Below are 24,203 nucleotides of genomic sequence, written 5' to 3'. Positions count from 1 at the left end.
GCCTTACCATTGTCTTCCTTTAGTAAATGCCCATTGGAGTTGTACCATTGAAAATGAGGGTCTGGGTTTCCTTCTATGTTGCATCTGATTAATGCACCATTGCCCTCCTTCACAATAATATGATCTACCCTTAATGTTACCACTGGCAGTGCGTCAAGCAGAGGTTGCGTGTTGTTTGAGGTGCGGTTACTTGTCTCTTCTGATGTTGCCACTGTAACCAGCGACAGCAGAAAAACACAAAGTAGTAATGGTAACCAATAAGAACCATAATCTGCCATAGTGCTGTGGTGTTCCTGGTAAAGTCGATACAGTATGTTGGTGTACTGGCATCTGGGGCTTCCCGTTATAATAAAGACATCAGATCTGCGGGAGGAAAATAATACGTTTAATACATTTAAAGGGATTCTGTCATGATTTTTATGATATAGTTTTTATTTCTAAATTACACTGGTTATACTGCAAAAAATTCACTCTACAATATAAAATTTAATTCCTGAATTAGCAAGTGTATTTTTAGTTGTAATATTGGTGTGTAGGCAGCCATCTCAGGTCATTTTACCTGGTCATGTGCTTTCAGAAAGAGCCAGCACTTTAGGATGGAACTGCTTTCTGGCAGGCTGTTGGTTCTCCTACTCAATGTAATTGAATGTGTCGCAGTGGGACTTGGATTTTACTATTGAGTGTTGTTCTTAGATCTACCAGGCAGCTGTTATCTTGTGTTAGGGAGCCGTTATCTGGTTACCTTCCCATTGTTCTGTTGTTAGGCTGCTGGGGGGAAAGGGAGGGGGTGATATCACTCCAACTTGCAGTACAGCAGTAAAGAGTGACTGAAGTTTATCAGAGCACAAGTCACATGACTGGGGGCACCTGGTAAACTGACAATATGTCAAACCCCATGTCAGATTTTAAAATTAAATATAAAAAAACCTGTTTGCTCTTTTGAGAAATGGATTTCAGTGGAGAATTCTGCTGGAACAGCACTATTAGCTGATGTTAATGTTGGGTTTATTTAATGTTTATACAATTTCCTAGTAGGTGTAAGGTATGAAGATCCAAATTACGGAAAGATCCATTATCCGAAAAAAACCCAGGCATTCTGGATAACAGGTCCCATACCGTACATATTTCTGTAAGCTTCACAATTTCTGTTAGATTCATTTATCAACACTAGGCAAATTTAAACCTGGGTAGTAACCTATAACAACCAATTAATAATGAACTTTTTGCAGCCAGCTACTGGTTGAGCAATGAAAGCAAAAATGTCTAACGTGTAGCTTGCCCACCAGCTTCATTTCATCATTCTGGACTGTAGAACCAGGACCCCACTTATTATACACTAATGGATCAACAGCGTGTGCTTGAAGTAAACATTGGTTTAAAATACTTTTCTCTTCAATTACACAACAACATACCAAGCAAGATTATATACCGGCTTTTTTCTATTTAAAATGTCAATTCAACAGTTATAAAAACATAAATGCCAATGGAAGTTGAGTTTTTACTCACTGCAACTTGCCTAGGGAATAAGATGTAATTTACAAGAGCCCAAAACTGGTAAATGAAAGTATTTGTTTTTGTCTTCTAAATGGCTGAATCATGTGTACCCTGGCAGTACAGCAAAATAAAATTTGGAACGGTAACATTCTAGAACATAATGTAGCTTTAATATGGAAGCTATCCTGAAATTTAGATTCCTGTTTTACAGTGGGACATTCATAAAGTGACATGCAACTTAAATGCTTTTCAAGGGAAAAACCTTAGAATGTAACATTTCATAGACTGAAAATATCAGTGATTTCTCAAAGCAACGGGAAAGTCAAAAGTGGAGGAAATGTGTTGGGATATGACGAAAGTAAAGTTAAATGGCATGTTATTTGTTCCTTATGCAAACCAAGCCGTACTGTAAAGGAAATGCTGCTTAATATGTGTTAAACACAAGGGGAATTTGTCACTATAAAGAAATGCTGAAAATGGCATTTAGATATCTATGCTTGTAACGACCAAATTGTCAGGAACCTTGATTGGTTACTGTATCTTGCGGACGCACAGGAGTACCCTGTGGGTTCCGGTGATCACCGACACCCTTTTGGGGCCTCGAGCTTTCTGCTGCAGATTCCAACAAGGAAATGCATAGCAATAATCTTAGGAAAGGTATCGGCAAGGATGAAGAGAAGACGTAGTCAAAGTCGGGCAAAGGTTCAAGGCAGGCGGCAGCAAACGTAGTCAAGAGTCAGGCAAAAAGTAAAAAACCAGGAATTCAAATATTAAAGAACACTTCGGTAGGATCAGAAAAAACTGGAACCAGCTTGGGCATCAACAAAATTGTGGACTGGCCTTTTAAGCAGTCTTTGGCGCCAAAAATTTAAATTTGACGCATCCTGATGATGTCATGACGCCTGAGACTTGACGCAGGCGTCAATACATTCAGCGTCAGACTCCAGCGTCACTTTGCAGAGGAAACCTTAAGTGCGCGCATGCACGCCAACACTCGATGATTGACGCGCCGGGAGGTAAGAAGCCGAAGAGATCTCTCAGCACGTCTTACAATGCTTTACAGTTTGGCAGTAAGCTGAAAACAAGCTTGGAATGAAACATTTTGAGAGTAAGGTGTTGCTCTTGACCTTGTTGCTTCTGTCTAGCACAAACTATTCTGTTATAATGTAGATCCCCAGGGATACCAGCACAAAGTCCCCCAAACATCTCCACAGGAAGCAGAAAGGCTAATTTTCAAGAATTCACATTTTACAAGTTGTGTTATTTTCTAGTTGTGTGAAGTCAAATGATAACCAGTGTCCGACAATTGGGAGCTTAAATTCTTGTTCTATACCTTTCCATTGTTGTGTCTATGCCATTACTCAAAAGCATCCCAGTTCTTAGGTATCTCTGGCACCTAGGTATAATGACAATGTATATATGTGCCCTCAAATTCTTTTTTTTATGAAAAGTTTGCAATCTGTTTAGAAGCAATAACAGTTCCTGCTTTTCTTGGTGCTATTCTGCAGTCTTAAGCATTCATCATTAGGCAGACTAGAGAATGAAGTCATTAAGGGACATAATCATCAGAATATTTTGTGGGACCAGATAGAGTATTGGCAGATCAATTGTTGCACTACTCCAGGTCCCCCCATCCACACATACCTGTTAGTTGCGATTGAGGTCTGAAGGGGGAGATCAGGGGCAGATTAGGTCAGTATGTTGCAGCAGACGGGTGTCTGGCTGGGTTGGTGGGGCCCTCGAGGGCCAGGTTTTTACCCCGTGTTCCGCTGACCCAGTCTGACCCTGAGAATATTGCAATAGTCCTGTTTTATGATATGATCAATGGGTTGAGAATCCCATGCAGTACCTCTAAATGAAGCACAACAGCTAACAATCCAGTTATATGGTGATACATCTTTTACTTTGTTGCTGCTCCAGTAAAGCTGAGATGTGCCACCTGTTTGCTGCCTGTCTGAACATACGGCATTTGTGAGCTGCTGCCACCCCCTCTCCCAGTTACATAAGGACAATGCTTTGAAGTGCTGGTTACCAGGCAGCAGAGCAAATTGCTTTGTGCACAAAATAATGTGTAAATCTTTCACACGATTCTTATTCCAAAACACATTTTAAATTTAAATTTTCTCTGAAAAAAAAAAAAAAACAGTTTAGAATGCTTTTTTTCCTCCTTTCTCTTAATTTCTCATTTGTAAACAGACTGTGCAGTGTCTTCCAAAACAAGAGTGGCCCCATAATTAGGACGCTCCATAAAACCCCTCTTTGTTACAAATCACTCAGGGATATGAAAGGGCTTTTCTGTTTTGTACTGGATCTACTCCAGTATGATTTGTTCCAATTCAGTAGCTATCAGTAAAAAAAAAAAATGTATGAATATAATCCAAACAACACAGTGTGCATGTATTACATGTGCTCTTACTGTACAGTGTGCATACATGCTGAACCTCAAATATATAAAGTATTATAATTACATGGAGAAGTAAAGAATTTTAATCTTTAAAGGAAAATGAACATGTTGAGCCAATTTAACACCAAAAAAATAAACAAAAGCTTCAAATATAATCACACTTGGAAGTATGGGATCAATTATCCAGAATGCTTGGGACCTTGGGTTTTCAAGATAATGGGTCTTTCTGCAATTTGGGTATCCATACCTTAAGACTGCTAAAAAAAATATTTTAACATTAAGTAAACCCAATATATTTGTTTTGCCACCAATATACATTCATGCAGCTTAGTTGGGAACAAGTATAAGGCACTGTTTTATTATTACAGAGAAAAGGAAAAAAAACATTATTTGAATTAATTGTGGTGTGAAAAGTTAATGGCAGCTTACACTTTACACAACAGTTGCGCTCTGAGAAACCATTGTAACAGAGTTGCAGACAATATTGGGACAATCTTTGTAGCCAACATAATAATGGTAAGTTTAGAGCACAGGGTCCCCAACCTTTTTTTTTTACTCGTGCGACATTCAAATGTAAAAAGTTTCTGGAGTGCCAAATTAAAGTTCTGATTGGTTATTGGTTGATAGTCCCCATGTGGATTTGCAGCCTACAGGAGGCTCTGTTTGGCAGTACACTGGTTTTCTATGCAACTAAAACTTGTCTCCAAGTCAGAAATTCAAAAAATAAGCTTTGAAGACAAAGCAACATCCAAGGGGTTGGAGAGCAACATTTTAGAAAATTTTATATAAAATTAGAAGTAGGGATGCACCGAATCCACTATTTGGGATTCGGCCGAAAACCCACAAATCCTTGTTGAAAGATTTGGCTGAATACCGAACCAAATCCTAATTTGCAAATTAGGGGCAAGAAAGGAAAAGTGGAAAAAAATATTTTGTGATGAAAAATCATGTGATCTCCCTACCCGCCCCTAATTTACATATGCAAATTAGGATTCTGATTCAGTACGGGCAGGCACAAGGATTCGGCTGAATCCGAATCCTGCTAAAAAAGGCAGGATCCTCGCCAGATCCAGAACTGAATCCTGGATTTGGTGCATCCCTAATTAGAAGCAAATGAAAAAGTCATTATTTGGAAACAATATATTTTGTGTGTCTCAGTTACCAGAGACTACTTGAGGAAAAAGACAAATTTTATGTGATATGAACTCCATGGATTCTGAACTCACAAAGAACAAAGGACTGGATTATTTTCCACAACATGTGAAACAAACTTTGTCCTAAACACTACTGGAAATGGGTGCATTCATAATTGGTCACTTGAGATCTTTCTTTGTGTGTGTGTGGGCATACATGTATGGTTATCTGGCTCAGTGTACAGCACATGTCATTCATGGGACAATAAGGTGCCATTGTAATTTTAAACTTTTACAATTGATGTGTATACGTGGTCTTAAAAGAATACTGCCATTCACTCTACACTCATGTTCACCATATTAAATGTTATTCCTACATTATGTTTGCAACAAGTACCGTATATTATTTTTTAGTTGTAATTTTGGTGTGTAGGCAGCCATCTCAGGTCATGTTGCCTGACCCTGTGCTTTCAGAAAGAGCCAGCACTTTAGGATGGAACTGCTTTCTGGCAGGCTATTGTTTCTCCTACTCAATGTAATTGAAGCAATTCTCATATGTACCCATTGTTCTATTGTTAGCAGGGCCGGAACTAGGGGTAGGCACTGACACCTTCCCCTAGTTCCAGAAGCAGTGGCAGCAGTTTTTTCTTCTTGCGCCTGCTCACTTGCGTGTCCTATATATATCTGCCTATGGTCCGCGCAGTGGGGGGCAGCATAGTCGCCGGGTTGCCTAGGGCACCCATCCGACTTGACCCGGCACTGATTGTTAGGCTGCTGGGGGGGAAAGGGAGGGGGGTGATGATCACTCCAATTTGCAGTGCAGCAGTAAAGAGTGACTGAACTTTATCAGACTCATGACTGGGGGCACCTGGGAAACTGACAACATGTATTTCCCCATGTAAGATTTTAAAATTAAATATACAAAAATATGTTTCCTCTTTTGAAAAACTGATGTCAGTGCAAATTTCTGCTGGACCAGCATTATTAACTGATGTGTTTTGAAAAAAAAAAAAAAAAGTTTCCCATGAATCCTTTTAATGTTTCTTAATAAACAGATGCTTCTGCTTATGTACAAGTTGTTTTATTGTGCTGCGGACTATATGTATAACTAACATTCCTGAGGCATTAGAGCTGCTTTGATTGACCTTTACCTTCTTCTTTATTAATACAATGTGTGAAATAGTGCATCACCCCATGAGCACAGATTCTGGGGCTGCTGCCTGAAGTACCAGGATGAAACCAACAAAAGCACATGGGGAGAACATGTATACTCCTTTCAGATAATGCCTTTAGGATTATTCTACTGGCTACAGTACAGACACAAAGGCTCTGTTACAGACACTGCTGCAAGGGCAAATGCTTGCATCTTCCTTTCCTACAGACCCATCTATTTGGATGAATAATAAATAGCTGATCTATGGTGCCAGTCTATAGGGCATATGGTGGTCAATGTATGGAGGATAAGGAAGGATTTACTTTGTGCTTTTCTTATTCTGGCTGTCTGCTAGGTATAGTCCTGCTTTGTATGACCCTTGTACATTGTTTTTGTACATTTTCTAAAAAAGAAAACTACAGTATATAAGCAGATTTTAAACCAACTGAAACAGACGTGAAAGAGGAAAGGTTAAACAAAAACAGAAGGAGAACATTCAGAATAAACAATGCAACTATATTAGTTTTTCATTTATAGTAACGTTACTAACCCCCCCCCCCGGTCCTGATGTGATCTCCGCAGCGGATTCGCATGCACACAAATTTCCGGCAGGCTTGAGTGCAATTGCATCCCCCTAGTAGTTCCACCACTGTTTCTTTAATTAGCTACAATAATATATAGTGCACAGGGGCACTACATATTCAAGGTCGGAGCATTTCATATAGGGATATGACCATGATTCATATCTTCTTATTATTCCCTATGAAAAAGCATTTGGAAAGCCTCAGTAATCCTATTCCCAGTCCTCATATACATCAGTGTGATGGTATAATACACATAATGGGCTGGAATAAATCAGCCTAGCCAGAGATGGAATAGCCTCTATTCACAGGACACAGAAACTTCTTATAACTCACTTTATCGATCAGTGCGTAAAGCATCAGAAAACAGATATAAGCCAGGCAGACAGCCCTACTGACTGAATTTCTCAGAATTACTGCCGTCAGGACTGAATTAGCCCCTGGCTAGGATTATGTGTTCTAAAGTATAACTGCAGCTTGTAGTGAATGCACATGCATACAACTTGTCTCTGCTATGAACGTTTTCATGTTTTACACGTTAACTATGGAACCCTATTTATAAATGGGTGAAATAGGAGAAGCTGCCAGTTTTGGTTTTGCGTTCCTATATATACACTATTTAAAAAGCTTGATCACTTTGGATTATTTTAGCTTATTTATACAGAATTTCCTCCCTGTTTTTAATACCGAGAGATACTGATATATATATGTAAACTTGTCTCAATAGAGAATTCAGTATTATTTTGACCATTTAGAAAGATGTTTATTTTTTTGGACAATTTTAATGTTGCAAACCATGGGCATACTGAGCTGATCACACAGTTCTTGCTTCCGGTGAAGCATACCAAAGTCTCATATTTCTGAGTGCTTACATTTCCCAGATGACTGCGGGCCTAAGCTGAGCAGCTGCACTGCTCTCCTATGTCAGATGACTCTGACCTTGCATAAGCTTTATGTAAGAAGAGGAAAATACACTTGGGTCCATAAATATTTGGAAAGAGACAACTTTTTTTCTAATTTTGGTTCAAAGTTTTTTTTTTTTAACACAATCACTTCATTTCAGGGGCTAAAAAATAATTGGACAAAAGTAAAAGAGAAAACGTTTTTTAGGGAACACATCAGTTAATAGTGCTGCTACAGCAGACTTTTACACTGCAATCCATTTTTCAAGAGGGCAAACCTTATACAGGTATTTCGTTTTGAAACATGGGACTGACATGGATCTGTAGTCAGTTTCTCAGGTGGTCTCAGTCATGTGACTTGTACTCTAATAAACTTCAGTCGCCCTTTACTGCTACACTGCAAGTTGGAGTGATATCACTCCCCCCCCCCAGCAGCCAATCAGCAGTCTATCAACAGAACAATGGCAAGTTAACCAGATAACAGCTCCCTAGTGGACATATGAACAGCACTGCGGCAATGCAGGCAATTTTCATTTTAGCCGGCGGTGGTGGGCAGGGGGAAGGCAGATTCGGGAAGATTGTCGACACGAAGAAGAGGCGATTTGTCGATGGGGCGACTAATCTTCCAGAATCTCCTCGTGTGGACTGACCCTCAAAAGTAAAAATCCAGGTCTCCCTGTGACCCCTCCAGTTACATTGAGTAGGAGAAACAATAGCCTGCCAGAAAGCAGTTCCATCCTGAAGTGCTGGCACTTTCTGAAAGCACATGACCAGGCAAAATGACCTGAGATGGCTGCCTACACACCAATATTACAGCTAAAAAAATGCACTTGTTCAGGAATTACCCTTTATATAGTAGAGTGAATTATTTGCAGTATAAACAGTGTAATTTAGAAATAAAAACTATACCACTACAACATGACAGAAACAGCACCCCACCAATACATATAATCAAAATCTTCTAAGACACAAATTGTATCCACAGAATGAAGTCTTGCACTGAAAACTGCCAAGTTAATATATAAGTTCATATGTGAAGACACTGCTGCTTGAAACAAAGCAGCAGTGAAAGCAGAATTTTTCAAAGCAGCTGTGTCTTCTTGATGAATACTGTGTGCCAAGATGTTAATTGCAAAGGTTTAGCAACAGTATTTTCTAGGTAATGAGTCACACTCTATGATTAATATGCTGTTAACTGAACATTCAGCTATAAAAAAAAAAACAACTTTCTGTGCCTAGTTATAAGACATTCCCTCGGAAATTCATAAAACAGACATTGGTGGGCCTCAGGATAGTTGTCTGCCCTTTCAGCACTTAAAACATTGGTGATGCTAATATATGCTAGGAAAATTACCCTAGTCTACTAATAAAACAAATTAATTGAGTCAGTTATATGCATGGTATTCTAGTATGGGAAAGCTAAATTAAACTAATAACAGCAGATAATCCCATTTTACATTTTCAGGGGACCAGAAAAAATGGTGTAAAGTCCAGTAAAATGTAAAATCCATGAAATGTATTATGCAATATGCTGTATACATATTGGACCATAAAAAATTATGTAAAATTAGGGAAAACTTAGAATTGAGGTTTCACTGTATTGATTCTTTACTGAACATAGGAAGACCATACAATTTTCCATGAGCATCATCCCTATGGCATGCTGTGATCACGAGTACTCCTTGTTTTTCTGGTCTTGATTCAACTAGTGCCTGTCTAACCCCTAGAACAGGTATGGGACCTATTATCTCGAATCCTTTGGACCTGGGTTTTCCGGATAACGGATCTTTCTGTAATTTGGATCTTTATACCTTAAGTCTACTAGAAAATCATAACATTAAATAAACCCATAGACTGGGTTTGCCTCCAATAAGTATTAATTATATCTTAGTTTGGATCTAGTACAAAGTACTGTTTTATTATGACAGAGAAATTTTTTTAAAAATTTGGATTATTTGATTATAATGGAGTCTATGGGAGACGGTCTTTCCATAATTCAGAACTTTCTGGATAAAGGGTTTCCGGATAACGGATCCCATACTTGTAACTGGATCATCACTCATGCATGCACAATGAACACTCATATGGGTATGGGATATTTTATACTGAAAGCTGTTATCCAGGAAGCTACAAGTTTCAGTAAGGCCATAGATTCCATTATAAGCAAATTACCCTGACCAAATTTATCGTAAAAGGATCCTACCGGATTTGTGGAAAGGCCACCGAGGCCTAGACCTAGGGCTGCAAGATTTTCAGGGGCAGCATGCTGCCCAACCACACCCACATTGGTTCAAAAACACTGGGGATGCGCTGGAGATACAATCATTTTTTTAATTTCCCATTCCCAATCCCCATTGCTCTGGTTCAGATGATGAAAATTTCCACAAAAAAAGGGGAGGGGACAGGGGCGACGAACGACAGTGGTCCTAGGGGCGCCAACTATGTAAATCCAGCCCTGCTTTCCCTGTGACCAGGTTCAGGCACAAATAGTAGATTTAGCTCTGAAATGTGCAAGTATGGATTTCATATATGAGCCGACACTATGGCTCCAAGTGCAGTCACAGAGAAATTCTGATGCCAGTTTACAAGATAATTCTTGCTCTGCATTTTTCTAGCATTGACTAAGCTCCAAGGATCTACACTCAACACATAGTAGGATATATTTTCACAGTAGCTGACACATTCTTCAAAACAGGATAATCATACAAGTTATCTAGTAACAAAAGAATGAGGGTTGGGTTCAGATAAGGCACAAGACCAAACGCATAAAGTTAACAAGGATCAAAGAACAAGGCGATAAAACAACGAAAATGAGGTGACAACAACTATCACTAATGACAATCTAAAATGAGATTAAGAATAACTACTGAATAAAAGCAAGATAAATATACTATTAAGTAAATAAATAAGGCAGAAAAACACTGGTGGAAAAAAGAAAATGCCGATCTGTTCCAATCCAGTCTGTGGTCATACTGACAGAAATGGGGTGGATTTCACCAGCATAAAAAATCCTCAAGTGACATAAATCTGGCCATAGATGCAAAGATCCAATCGTTTGAAACCTCAAACGATCGGAATTCCCCATCTCCCGACCTGCCACTAACCATTCAGATCAAATAAAAGTAGTAAAGAACAGATCAGCCGATGTCTTCCACTGAAAAATGGTACGATCGCCAATACATGCAGAGAAATTATCGGCAGCCAACAAAAATCTTTTAACATGGCCGATCGACCAAACGACCGATCTCCATGGGATGAAAAATGTCAGGACTCTCCGCACATGGCCCAAAAATCGTACGAATCGAGGATTCGTACGATTGGATCTTTGCGTCTATGGCCAGCTTTAGAATAAAGGTGGCCATATACAGAGAGAAATCTTCTCTCCCCGATATGGCCAAATTGAGGTTGGTGATATCAGGCTGATCCGATCGTGAGCCCTAGGGCCAGATGATCGGATCCCAATGCAGCCAATACGGGCGGTCGGATCGAGGGACCGCATCAATGAACAGATGTGGCAGCGATCAGACGGGATTTTTTACCCTGCCCAATGGAAATCTGGCTGACTTTCAGCCAGATATTGATCAGGGAAGCCGGTCGGAAGGCCCCACACACAGGCCAATAAGCTGCTGACTCGGTCTGTCGGCTGCTTTTATTGGCCTGTGTATGGGCGACTTAAAGGTGGCCATAGATGTAACAATTACGATGGTTGCAGGAAAGATAGTTTGTTTTTCGATACAGACTTGTTAGAGCTGAATAGTCAGATATACAGGTAGAAAAAATAGAATTCTACCTATATATCTGATGATTCAGCACTAACAATTTTTCGTCAGTTTCGTGATTCAAATGTGTTGTCACTGAAGGTGGCCAAAGTAGCAGCAAAATAAAATGGGAGGGTTGGACATTTATGAAATGATAAATGTTTGCTGCAGATTTGTTACCCAACATGCATCATTTTTATCCCATCACAATTTGTTTTGTGTGATTCACAAGCCACAAGTGGCTGCAAAAATATCTGCAAATGCCAAAGAGCAGAATTGCATGGCTGCCAGAATGCACTAATATAGTTCCACATCAGTGATGTGCTGGTTAGGTAAAACCCAACCAGCACCCGACCCCGCCCTCCCTCAACCCGTGCCCGACTCCTGAGTTCCTTTTATAGACCCACGCTGCCCCGTTGATGACATCGCAAAAGGGGTGGGATGAGCAGGCGCGCATCTATAGAAGTGGAAGTCTGAAGGTGTCAGTGTAAGGTGACGGGTGGGGAGAGCAGGAAGAAGAGCTCAAGCCGGACCCACCGGCAAATGGGGGTGCAAGGTCGGCCCGACCCGCGGGTATTGGGACAGCCCACACATCACTATTTCACATTGTTGGTTAAATTGCAGACTACACAGTATAATTAGCACTAATTAGTGTCCCTGACATGGTCTCACAGCTTTGTTTTGCTTTCCACTGAAGGATGCTGGGAGATGACTATATATATATATATATATATATATATATATATATATATATATATATATATATATATATATATATATATATATATATATATATATATATTAATATATTGTATATATAAGAGGAAAGGATGATTTTTTTTAGTTTTTGCATTCAGTATTATGAGAAACACAAAAATTCCAGGAAAATATTATCATTTGTATATTCATTCATATCAGCTACAGGGATTCTACTACCACATATTTTACTTTCCTATTTGAATCACTTGTATAGCATTTTATATTTTAAAAGTATTTTGCTTTACTTTTGTTCCCATGCTCCGTTGTAATTATATCTATTATGCAACAACAGGACACCGGTATAACCGTTCCCCGTTATCACCAATCAGATCACAGAATAATATAACTTTATCTTGCAAAAATGACAACACTCTGCATAGATCTGCTCAAATGATTTAAATCAGCTGAAAAGGCATATTCGTTTGTGTGTGTTTTTTTTTTTTTTTAAATAACTTGTGTTAAACATTTACATGCCTGCATCTGTCATACATAAAGTTATCCAGGTATCCCCTAGGCCAGGGGTCCCCAACTTTTTTTTACCCACATTCATATGTAAAAAGAGTTGGGGAGCAACACAAGCATGAAAAAGGTTCCTGTTGGTGCCAAATAAGGGCTGTGATTGGCTATTTGGTGGCCCCTATGTGGACTGTTAGCCTACAGGAGGCTCTGTTGGGCAGTACATCTGGTTTTTATGCAACACAAACTTGTCTCCAAGTCGGGAATTGAAAAATAAGCACCTGGGAGCAACATCCAAGGGGTTGGTGAGCAACTTGTTGCTCACGAGCTACTGGTTGGGGATCACTGCCCTAGGCTACGGCTAGGCTCCAGCTGCGGAGAAGCGGATCTGCTCCCTGCCCCTGCTTCATTGATTTGAATCCAATCAGCGATACGCACACACAACAGAGCAAAGCTGAAGTCACCCCGCAGATGCTTTCTTTTGTGTATTTGGGTTGAGCTCTGCTGCGTGTGCATGCATGATAGGATTCCAATCAATAGAGGCGGATAGAGAGCAGATCTGCTTCTCTCAGCCTGCAAAAAGGCTGTGAGAAGATGGAGTCTTCAGGGATAGCTTGACTACAAGGTCACTGCAGTAAAAGATTGTAGTTAAAATCAAAGTGCCAGAACATTCAGAAATAGAAATTTGTGATTTCATTGCATAAAAAGCCATAGGTAGGACTTTTAATTGCACTTGAATAAAGGCGGTAAGGTTACAGCCATGGCATTACCACTAGAAAAATATTACATACATGATTATTTCAGCTATTACATAAAAACATGCTGTACGCAAATTTAAGACAAAACAAAAATCATAGCAACATACAAAAGGCTGATAGCTATGACTAATATTTTACACTAACAACTGAATGTATGAAATCAGTGCCCCACATGATGCATAGAAATGCACTGTTTAATTAGAATAGGAAGGCAACAGCTATACAGCTCATGGTTGAAGTGGTGAATTGGTGGTAACTATTGTAGCTCTATAGATATTGCTAGAGTGGTAAAATTGCCATTGGGTGTAAAAGGAGGATTAATAATGTAAGAGTAGAGTATAGTATGTAGAGAAAAGAGACTAGGAGAATAAAGAGGTTAAGTGAGGAGAGGAGGAATAATAGTTTAGTAACTATAGTAATTTAGTAATTATAAGGTCATTCCCTTTTTATTTATGGGGAAAAAGGAGGATTAATAATGTAAGAGTAGAGTATAGTATGTAGAGAAAAGAGACTAGGAGAATAAAGAGGTTAAGTGAGGAGAGGAGGAATAATAGTTTAGTAACTATAGTAATTTAGTAATTATAAGGTTTTCTGGTGGGCCCCAGGCATCCCAGTCCGACACTGATAGGATGAAGAGTAAGGTGGCAGTAGTTATAAGTGGCAGTAGTTATAAGTGGCAGTGGGATGACAGCTGTATATACAGTGACAATAGGATGAAGACTAAGGGGGTGTCAGTGGTATAAGAGACACTGGGGGTGAGGGTGTCTGGAGTGACATTGGAGTGATGAGTATGGGGGAGGGTATGATGTCCGGCGGGAGAGCTTATTGTGCAGGGGGGGAGCAGAGGAGTACTAGCTTTGGTTGGGAAGGCAAGAGGCACACGTCAGAGCATGCGGAGAGACAAGACTGCACTTGCACGAGTCACACACACACCTGAGTGCCGGGGGAATGGTAGGGCAGAGAATGTCAGTGAGGTGAGTGCAGCAGAGTCACATGACACAGGGAAGTAAGAGTAGCACTAGTACAGTCAGTACGTGAGACTGCAGCAGAGACACAGGAGAGTGACACATTGCAGGGGACGAGACTGCAGTGCTACGGGCTATACACAAAACAAACACACGAAGCATGAAGTGTAAGTACACACACTACTACTACTACTTCTCACCTCAGTCACCTGTATGTATGTATGTATGTATGTATACCGCCGCCGCACATCTCAGGACCTGGACCCAGCGAGTCCTGCACTCAGCTGCCGCGCACAACTCACTCCAATATCCACGCCTACATTTTCACGCAGCGCCGCCCGAGACTCGGATAAACCCGCCCACCAGGAAACGCCCCGCTGCGCACACTCCGCCCACATCTTTAATGGACTCGCCCAGTTACTGTGCCAAATGACGATCTAATGATTTAACGCAGCTTCGTCGCGCCTCATTGCTTTTCCTTTTAACAAGTAAACGCGTGCCCCTCCGATTCATAAAACAATCAGTTATATAAATAATACATTGCCCGCCCACAATGACGTCGTGGCGTATGCAGAGCCGTAGGCTGGGCCTAATGATCCTCCAATCGTCCCCCAATAATCTCCGCCTTACTTTTTTGCATAAGCCACGCCCCTACAGCCCGCATGAGTCTAGGAGACATCAGTCTGACGCATGCGCTTGGGAACTGATGATTTCGGTGACTGGCTGTGCGTTAGTGTGCCAGTGTGTTAGTGTGCCAGTTCTGTGAGCAGAATGTAGTAGTCTCATTTAGCGGGTGTTACTTGTAGTTCTATTTATAGGGAACAAATATGATTCTTTGCCCTCCCGTTCGATTGCAAGCTCTTCTGTCCCTGATTAGTTTAGCTCTTCTGACCCCATCTAAAAAGCAAATGCTCAGTAAAACTACAAATGTATTGTTTTTTTGCTACTTTTACTCATCTCTTTTGCATTTTTCTAATTCAGGCCTCTCTCCTATTCATATTCCAGTTTCATATTTAAATTTTGAATTTTTTTCAAATTCGAATCGAATTTGGACTATTCCCTAGCTGAAGTACACAAAAAATAGCTTGAAATTCGAATTTTTTTTTCATTTGAAAATTCATCCTTAGGGGCATCTAGTATAGGTCAATCTAAAAAATGAAAATCTTCATAGTCACTCTTAGGGGCAGATTTTTCAAAGGTCGAGGTGAATTTTCGAATGAAAAAATTTTTGAAAGCGGACATATTCAACCAAAAATAAACCTTAGACTCAATTTCGGTTGGTGTTTCTGAATTCGAATTTCAACGTTTTTTCAATTCGAAATTGGAAAAAAACTTTGATCGAATAGGAACAACCTGAAAATTTGAATCAAATCCGAAAAAACTAGATTGTCAGGAAGACTAATAACATCTGCAAATGGTTCAACGCAATGGACCTCTGCCATTGACTTCTACATGAACTCGGCAGATTTTAGGTGGCAAAGTATCAAATTAGAGCTGCTTCCAGGGTCAAGCTGTGATAAATCTCACATTCAAATTAGAATTCAAATTGGTGCTTTAAACTTGAGTCAAATTGTGAGTTTTGTCCAAAAAATGCAAGTTTTTTGATTGCCATTTTAATGCATTTGAGTTCATTTTATCATCATTTTCTTCACTTCTTTATATGTTTTCCCCCTTCAATCAACTTTTTCATCAAAGTACTCTGTTCTTCTGAATAATGTCCAGAATGACCGGTTTTACTCAGTTTTTCGGGAAAAATTCACTATAACCAGCATGCACAACATGTGCTGCCTTCCTTCCTTAAATAAGGTGTTTTTCCCCAGAATGAATGACATCACTAATTGAACTCCACACTCTATTATTTGGAACAAGCCTCAATTAATGATTCAATGACACAGAATCAGCAGTCTATCACTCTACTACACCTACTAGTAAGTTATTTGCCATGTAGAAATATAATTCCAACCAAAAATAGTGATTGATCAGGTTAGTGGTGTCGGACTGCTATTATTCTGTGAGTGGCAAAAGTAACTGAACCCTTAGGATTACCATATCATTTGAAGGTAAAGGTACCTTCAGAGTCTGGTGTTTTCAGTCAATGGGATGACAAACATGCAGTGAAAAGTTCATGTTTAATGCCTTCAAAACACATTTCTATAGATATGCAGTGACATTCAAATTCTTAATGTACCTGGAACACATAAAAGTTAAAGGAAAACTATACCCCCCAAATATTGTAGGTCTCTATAAAAATATATTGCATAAAACAGCTCATATGTAAAACCCTGCTTCATGTAAATAAACCATTTTTTTATAATATACTTTTTCTAGTAGTATGTGGAATTGGGTAATCATAAATAGAAAATTGTAATTTTAAAAAATAAGGGCCTCCCCCTGGGATCGTACTGTGCACACAAACATACCGACAAACTATACATGTTAGGTCACTTGAGCCAATTAACAGACAGAGTTCTGTCTTTTGCTTCCACACTTCTTCCTGTTATAGTTAGCGGCACATTTAATAAGGGTCGAATTTCGAAGTTAAAAACAGCAATTCGGCAGGTTTAAGGTGGCAAAGTGTCGAAGTCAAAGTTTTTTAAAGAGACAGTACTTCGATTTTCTCTGTTGCTAACGTGTTCATTTTAGGGGTATAGTTTTCCTTTAAATACTCCCAGAACATGTGGCAGTTGGTAAGCAGTGCCAGCTTTATGTTTATTACATTTGTTCATTATGCAAAAAAAGTGTGGAGTTCGTTTTAAAGGGGTTGTTTACCTTCCAACACTTTTTCCAGTTTATTTGCTATTAGAAAGATCGCCAGAAATAAAAACTTGCATCTATTACTTTCTGTTTGTGACTGTTTTTCTAATATTGAAGTTTTACATTTTTCACCATCTTATGTCTTTCCAAAGCAGCTCGGGGGGGGGGGTGTCACAGACTCTGTAACTGTTCTAAATGGATACATTTAGCTGATACATTTCTTATCTTTGTCTCTGCTGAACCAGATCCCTGAGTTGCATATAAGGCAGCTGTTGGAATTGATACAACAGTTGCTAATATTTTACAGATGCTGATAAGAAATGTAACAACTCAACTAGCAAATTGTAACGGTTCAGCATCTGCTAGACAAACACCAGAGACATGAATACATTTTGGAAAAACTGTAAAACATAAACTATGGAGAGCAATTGGAAAAAAAAAAGAAAGTATTAAACAACCCTTTTAACTAATATAACCCTTAAATAATTTTGCAGGAGGGAAGTGTATGTGTATGTCTAGGCGAGGTGAATAGCGTGTGACAGTATGATTTAAATATTTATTACTGTTAGTGCTGATGAACATGTATCTATGGATGCTGATCTAGTCTATGGGATAGACAGAGCAACACTCACATTCTGGATAAACCTATAGAATCCAGATAGATGTCAGCCTTTGGCCTGCACCACACATTTTTTTGTCTAGATGTGAAAAGTCACAGGTGCAAAGAGTGAATAGACAATGTCATACTGAAATTCTGCCAAAAGTGAATTTCACAACACAGATTTTTTTTCTGTATCTCATGTCTATCTAGGGCCAGTGTTCTTGTCGCTTAGACAAGATAAACACCTGAGAAAGACCAAGACCGGGCTCACGCGTATTAGATCTTTTGATCATCTTGGAAGTGGCATTGGAATCCACTAAGCATAAAGCACAGAGAATTGCTGGGAGCACCAGTGGATACATATGAACTACATCTGCCCAAACAGTGGCGTAACTACCGGGGAGCAGGGGCTGCGATTGGGTCAGGTCCCACACCCCCAGCAGCTCGCGCGCCACTAAGTCTAGCGTCAGGGCCCGCCCCCCCTCTAGTTACATTGCTGTGCCCAACCCTCACTGACAACGCTGAACACTGTGAAGAGACATTAAAAATAACATTTAATTATAATATGGTATTGATAAATCGTAACTATTGCATCCAAATAAAATATTAGCAGTACACCTGTTTGGTAAAACATCTTTCCTGGTGCAATCTATTTACTCAGCACTGTGACTGTATAGCATTACATCTGCTACATTCACGGATTTCAATGAGGCATGTAACATGAGCAATTTGCTATTCTAAAGTCAATTTCCCATGTTGTGCTTGGAAAAGTCATACAAATAAGCTTGTTCTTAGAACATATATTTTACTATTATTTCAATAACATTTATTTCAGCAGTTATTAAATTATTGCCAGTGTCAGACTGTAACCATAAAAGAATCTGACAAGCAGAGTCCACTTTAGATGGTGCTAAATGTTTTAGGTGTTATATAGTATAGGACTATGGGATTCTGATTTTGATGTGACTGATCTAATATACTGTATCTTTTGTAGTGAAGGCATTTCTTAGCAAAACTGCTAATTGAAATAACTACCTCTAACAAAATAACTGACTTTGTAAAACTGAGTTTGTAATAAATCCTGCATGTAGAGAGTCCCAATGTTATATTAAACCTAAAGGCCTCCATACACGGGCTGATAAAAGCTGCCGACTCAAGACTGAGTCAGCATCTTATTGGCCGATGTGTGGGGCCATCCGACTGGCTTCCCCGATCAATATCTGGCCAAAAGTCGGGCAGATCTCGATTGGGCAGGTTAAACAAATCCCGTCCGATCACGGACACATCTGTGCGTGTATGCAGTCCCAGATCGTTGGGCCCTAGGGCCCATGATCGGATCAACCCGATATCACCCACTTTAATGGCATATCAGGGAGAGATCCGCTCATTTGGCAACATCGCCAAACGAGCGGATCTCTACGTCTATGGCCACCTTTACTGTCAATCAATATCAGACTCTTGAGCCTTGCATGAAGAAAGCATGAAGAGAGCCAATAAACCTTGCTTCCTTCTCACCATTATGGGTGTGGACTCATAAAGTAGACAGATAAAAATAGATTTCATCAACTATCTCCAACATCAAATACATGGCATCATCTTTTAGTTTATCTAGGAAAACTAGGTAATTTTTTAAGGACATTTTAATCTCAAAATATGCCTGTATTAGTGTGTAATTTTACTCCTGTAACAAAATATATGGTTCTAAATGTTTAAAAATAAAATGTTTATAATACAGAGAGATATTATGTAAGTATATTCTTTTATAAATATGGAAACATAATTGATTTTTAAAACCCTATATTACCAAACTTGCCAATAAAAAATATGTATAGTTTATGGTGTTTCCTGATTCAATATTCATATATGCAGTACTGTATCATCCACCTATTCTTGTGTACAAGATACATTGAAATAATAATATAAAAGACAGTAATCTTATGAGTAAATGTTTCGCGAAACCCCAAAATGTAAACGGCGCATTCTGATTTTCATGGCTGATCCTTCAGCTCCTGCAAATAAACTGACTGTCTGAGGTTTATTTTTCACAAAAGGCTTTAACACAAACCCACATATTTTTGGAAAGTACATATTCTAAAGTTTTCAAAAAGGGGAAATATATACTTCTTTGCCAAAATACCAAACCACAAATCTTTGCTTAATTTAGCTTAGCTAAAAAAAATTCAAACATTAACTTAAAGCTTACACTTTACAACATCTTCAATAGGTATAGAAATTGTATCGGAGCTCATCCTTCTTGATAGCGCAGCGTCTCTCCCCTCGGTCGCAGCTCTCGCAGGATCCTCCTCACCTCGTTAAGGAGGTAACTTTAGTGCACAACTTTACCCCGTTATACGGCGCTCATCGAAGGAATCACAAGAGACTGTTAAGCTCAATTTTCTTTATTTGGCACATCTAGTGAACTGTTACTTACCCAGACCCTGACGAAGTGCCGAGAGAGAACGCACGAAACGCGTAGGTTTCCTCACCAACCCATTGCCAGAAGTTCACTAGATGTGCCAAATAAAGCCGCAAGAAAATTGAGCTTAACCGCCTCTTGTGATTCCTTCGATCAGCGCCGTATAACGGGGTAAAGTTGTGCACTATTCACATTCTGAACCATTGCTTTATTGCCCTAGAACAGTGATCCTCGGCTTATAAGTAACATTTTGCTCACCAACCCTTTGAATGTTGCTCCCAGTGGCCTCAAAGCTGGTGATTATTTTTGAATTTCTGGTTTGGAGTCAAGTTTTTCTGCATAAAAACCAGGTGCACTGCCAAACAGAACCACCTGTAAGCTGCCAATCCACATAGGTGCTACCAAATGTGCAATCACAGCACTTATTTTGTACCACCCAGGAACATTTTTCATGTTTGTGTTGCTCCCATCTCTTCTTGCATCTGAATGTTGCTTATGGGTAAAAAAGGTTGGGGACTCCTGCCCTATAAAAACCAGGCATAGCCTGCCCCTCTTGCTTGGTAATCATGAACCTTGCACAGTATAAACCATTTTATTTACCTTTCAACCTCTGATGTCTATGGTCTTTTCACACGCTTTCCATGCCTGTTCTTTCTTTATTGTAATTTGCTACTTAATTTATATTATTCTCTTCTCCATCTCAACACTTCTCTTATGTTTTCTCTTAGATTGCCAGGGTTTATCTCTGCTTCCTTTTTGTTCTCCCTCACTGTCTGTCACCTTGATTCTCCATTCCCAGTGTACCTGAGTATTTGTTGATTTTTATCCTCTTCTCAAATACTACCATGCTATCATTAAATTCCAATATAATGTTCAACCTTACCCATTCTCCCATGTCCCATACTCTTATTCCCTTTCCTCTCCCCCATATACCAATCTCTCCTTCTTTCCCCACTGCCTATTTGCCATTCTTTTCTCAGTATATTTTTACTTTTTACTTTTACATCCTCCCCTATTTTCTGTTCTCTCCTTCTTTGGCCACCCCCCTGCCCATCTCCCACCTCAAGTATGTCTGTCTTATCTGCTTACGCCCAACCAGTGAGGAAAGAGTCCCCCTGTTTCAGCAGCTAAGACCAATGCCATTCACAATCAATAGGATAAGCTCACCAAGGAGCAACAGAACTCAATAGAACTGTGCCCCCAACATTGTGGCATTGCACTAGAGTTCTGGGCTTATGCTGCACCCTTCTCTGGAATTTTTTCTCGATACTGTTAGACATTTGCAGAGCCCCAAGACTGTCAAATGCTCTCTTAAAACTCACTTCTCTATCCAATTTTGCAATCTAAGCCCACAACCACTTGCCCACTTCTCATAATCCTCTTCTCCCACGCGCACTAATTAGTGGTTTACTGATTTTCACTCTAGAATAATTGCTAATAGTTAGACTAACAGCATCTTTACCACTACATAGGTCACCCACACTTTTGTTCTCACTCTCCTTCACTTTTAGATTGTAATTGATTTTGAGCGGGACCTTCCACCATATGCAAATCCAGCAATGTGTATTTGCTTCAGTTACAATAGATGTCATTCTTGTGTTTGTATATCAGTTCTCTTTACACAGTACATAGCATATTTACAGAGTACTCCCATGTTGCGGGAGCCAATGACACTATGTAAATAATAATAATGATTACCCTAAAAGTGAATAAACACCTCGACATATAAACACATTTTTATTTACTATTAGATGCTGCTGGAAAGCGATCAATGCCTAAAACATCTGATTGGTTGCTATAGGTTATTGTACATGGCTAACTAATTAATAAAAGTTAGTATTAGAAAGATTTGAAGTTATTTCAAGATATTAATAATAAAATACCTTTATTAAAAAAAATGCCCAGTATATGGATTCAGTACGAACTACATACTGTATTTTTGCAAGGGGTTATTAATGATGGCTTTAGAATTATAAATCTGGTCAAACCATAAATACTCTATGTTTGCAAGTGCGTTCACCTTAGCTTCATCGACTGATCACTTGAAACTGTCAGAATTCCAGAAAAAAAACAGATTAACCCAGCACAAACCATTTTATTAGTAGATAAAACACTTCAGGGTCCATTTACTTAGCTCGAGTGAAGGAATAGAATAAAAAAAACTTCGAATTTCGAATGTTTTTTTTGGCTACTTCGACCATCGAATTGGCTACTTCAACCTTCAACTACGACTTTGAATCGGACGATTCGAACTAAAAATCATTCGACTATTCGATAGTCGAAGTACTGTCTCTTTAAATATAAACTTCGACCCCCTACTTCGCCACCTAAAACCTACCGAAGTGCAATGTTAGCTTATGGGGAAGGTCCCTATAGGCTTTCTAATGTTTTTTTGGTCGAAGAAAAATTGTTCGATCGATGGATTAAAATCCTTTGAATCGAACGATTCGAAGGATTTAATCGTTCGATCTAAGTATTTGTGGTAAATCCTTCGACTGGATATTCAAAGTCGAAGGATTTACATTCGGCAGTCGAATATCGAGGGTTAATTAACCCTCGATATTCGACCCTATGTAAATCTGCCCCTTCATGTTTAGTATAATATAATTGATCAAACTTCCCTTGAAACTCTAGCTGTTTGAAGCATTAATTCTGATGTTTGTTGAAGCCTATTGCTTTTTTTCTGCTGCCATTTGCGGTTTGTATGAGATGAATATTTGTCAGATCATACCAATAGTGCTTTTTAATTCCATTTGCTGTAACTAATCAGTCTGGCGATTGAAGCTTTTCATAGAGCTCGTGCAGAGCAGTATATTTTTATGTGCAGTGACCTTGGATATACAAGGACTATGCAGTAACAGGCAAACACCTACAGTATATGTGTCCTACAAATATGAATTCCTGCTCCCTAGGGATTAGTGCAAACGCTACATCATTGAAGGCCTCTCAGTATAAAGCATCTGCTTTTCTGCCTGAGTCGACAATGAGCACATTAACCTATAATTTTGAAAGGGGGGGGGGAGTATGTATTTGGTCTCATTGCAAACTAAAATGACAGCATAATCTGTAAATGAGAAACCAGACAGTTAGGACAAGAAGGCAGTTGCCTTGAACGCTATAATTCGATAAAGAGCAATGTTGTTGATAGAAGTACACATTACAGAACGATCCAATAATATTTAAGAACAAAACAAAAATAAACCTTTAGACATCTGAGATATCCCTTAAGCCCTCCAGCATTTGTTTGGATATAGGGGTTCTTACACTTGCATTTTTTGCAACACCTGCAGGGTCAAAGGTTACATGTCAATAATTTGCATTATTGGTGCCTTATCATTACCTGGGTTCCCTTCTTTTGTAAGCAAGGTGCGTTTTTCCAGGATGTCTCCAGTGAAGCCTGTGTTGCTATGGTTGTGTAATCCTGGAACATCCAGCTGGTGTGCTCTGAAAATATCCTGCAAATGAGCACTGCTGAAACCTGAAGACTGGATTCATGGAGCGTGTCATTATGCCTCGTGTCAGCGGCAGCCTACTGAGCAGCACTTTCCCCTCTGCATTTTATGTACTAATTCTAGGGATGCACCGAATCCACTATTTTAGATTCGGCCGAACCCCCGAATGCTTCGCAAAAGATTTGGCCGAAGACCAAACTCGAATCCTAATTTGCTTAAGCAAATTAAGGGTGGGAAGGGTATTAACATTTTTTACTTCCTTGTTTTGTCACAAAAAGTCAAATCCGAATCCTGTTGAAAAAGGCCTAATCCTGACCGAATCCCGAACCGAATCCTGGATTCGGTGCATCCCTAACTAATTCACACTGCAGACTTGTTTAAGATTTAGTCTGTCCAACCTGACTGAGACTAAAGCTGGCCACAGACGCAAAGATCCGATCGTACTAATCAATGTACGATCGGACTTTCCCATCTCCCAACCTGCCACTAACCATTCAGATCAAAGTCTTACCATTCCGACCAAATAAAGTAGTTAAAGAACAGATCAGCCGATGTTCTGCCCCTGACAGCAATCGTACGATAGACAAAGCTAGTGACAGTCTCCCACTGAAGATCAT

At 39.4% G+C, this 24,203-nt stretch overlaps 1 protein-coding gene across 3 annotated transcripts in view; it reads right to left on the bottom strand.

Annotated features, from left to right (window-relative positions):
- The window catches only part of mfap3l.S (microfibril associated protein 3 like S homeolog), a 28,255-nt gene extending 4,678 nt beyond the window's left edge, over positions 1-23,577 (bottom strand). The window contains exons 1-2 of one of the 3 annotated variants that reach the window (XM_041574937.1): positions 23,475-23,577; positions 8-363 (exon numbers count right to left, since the gene is read on the bottom strand). In XM_041574937.1, the coding sequence (XP_041430871.1) occupies positions 8-278 (271 nt within the window). In that variant the 5' untranslated portion in view covers positions 279-363; positions 23,475-23,577. 3 annotated transcript variants of the gene reach the window in all.
- Positions 23,578-24,203: the final 626 nt, after the last annotated feature.

Source organism: Xenopus laevis, chromosome 1S, assembly GCF_017654675.1.
Source record: "Xenopus laevis strain J_2021 chromosome 1S, Xenopus_laevis_v10.1, whole genome shotgun sequence".
Classification (NCBI taxonomy): Eukaryota; Metazoa; Chordata; class Amphibia; order Anura; family Pipidae; genus Xenopus; species Xenopus laevis.
This window is presented reverse-complemented; position numbering and strand designations above follow the sequence as displayed.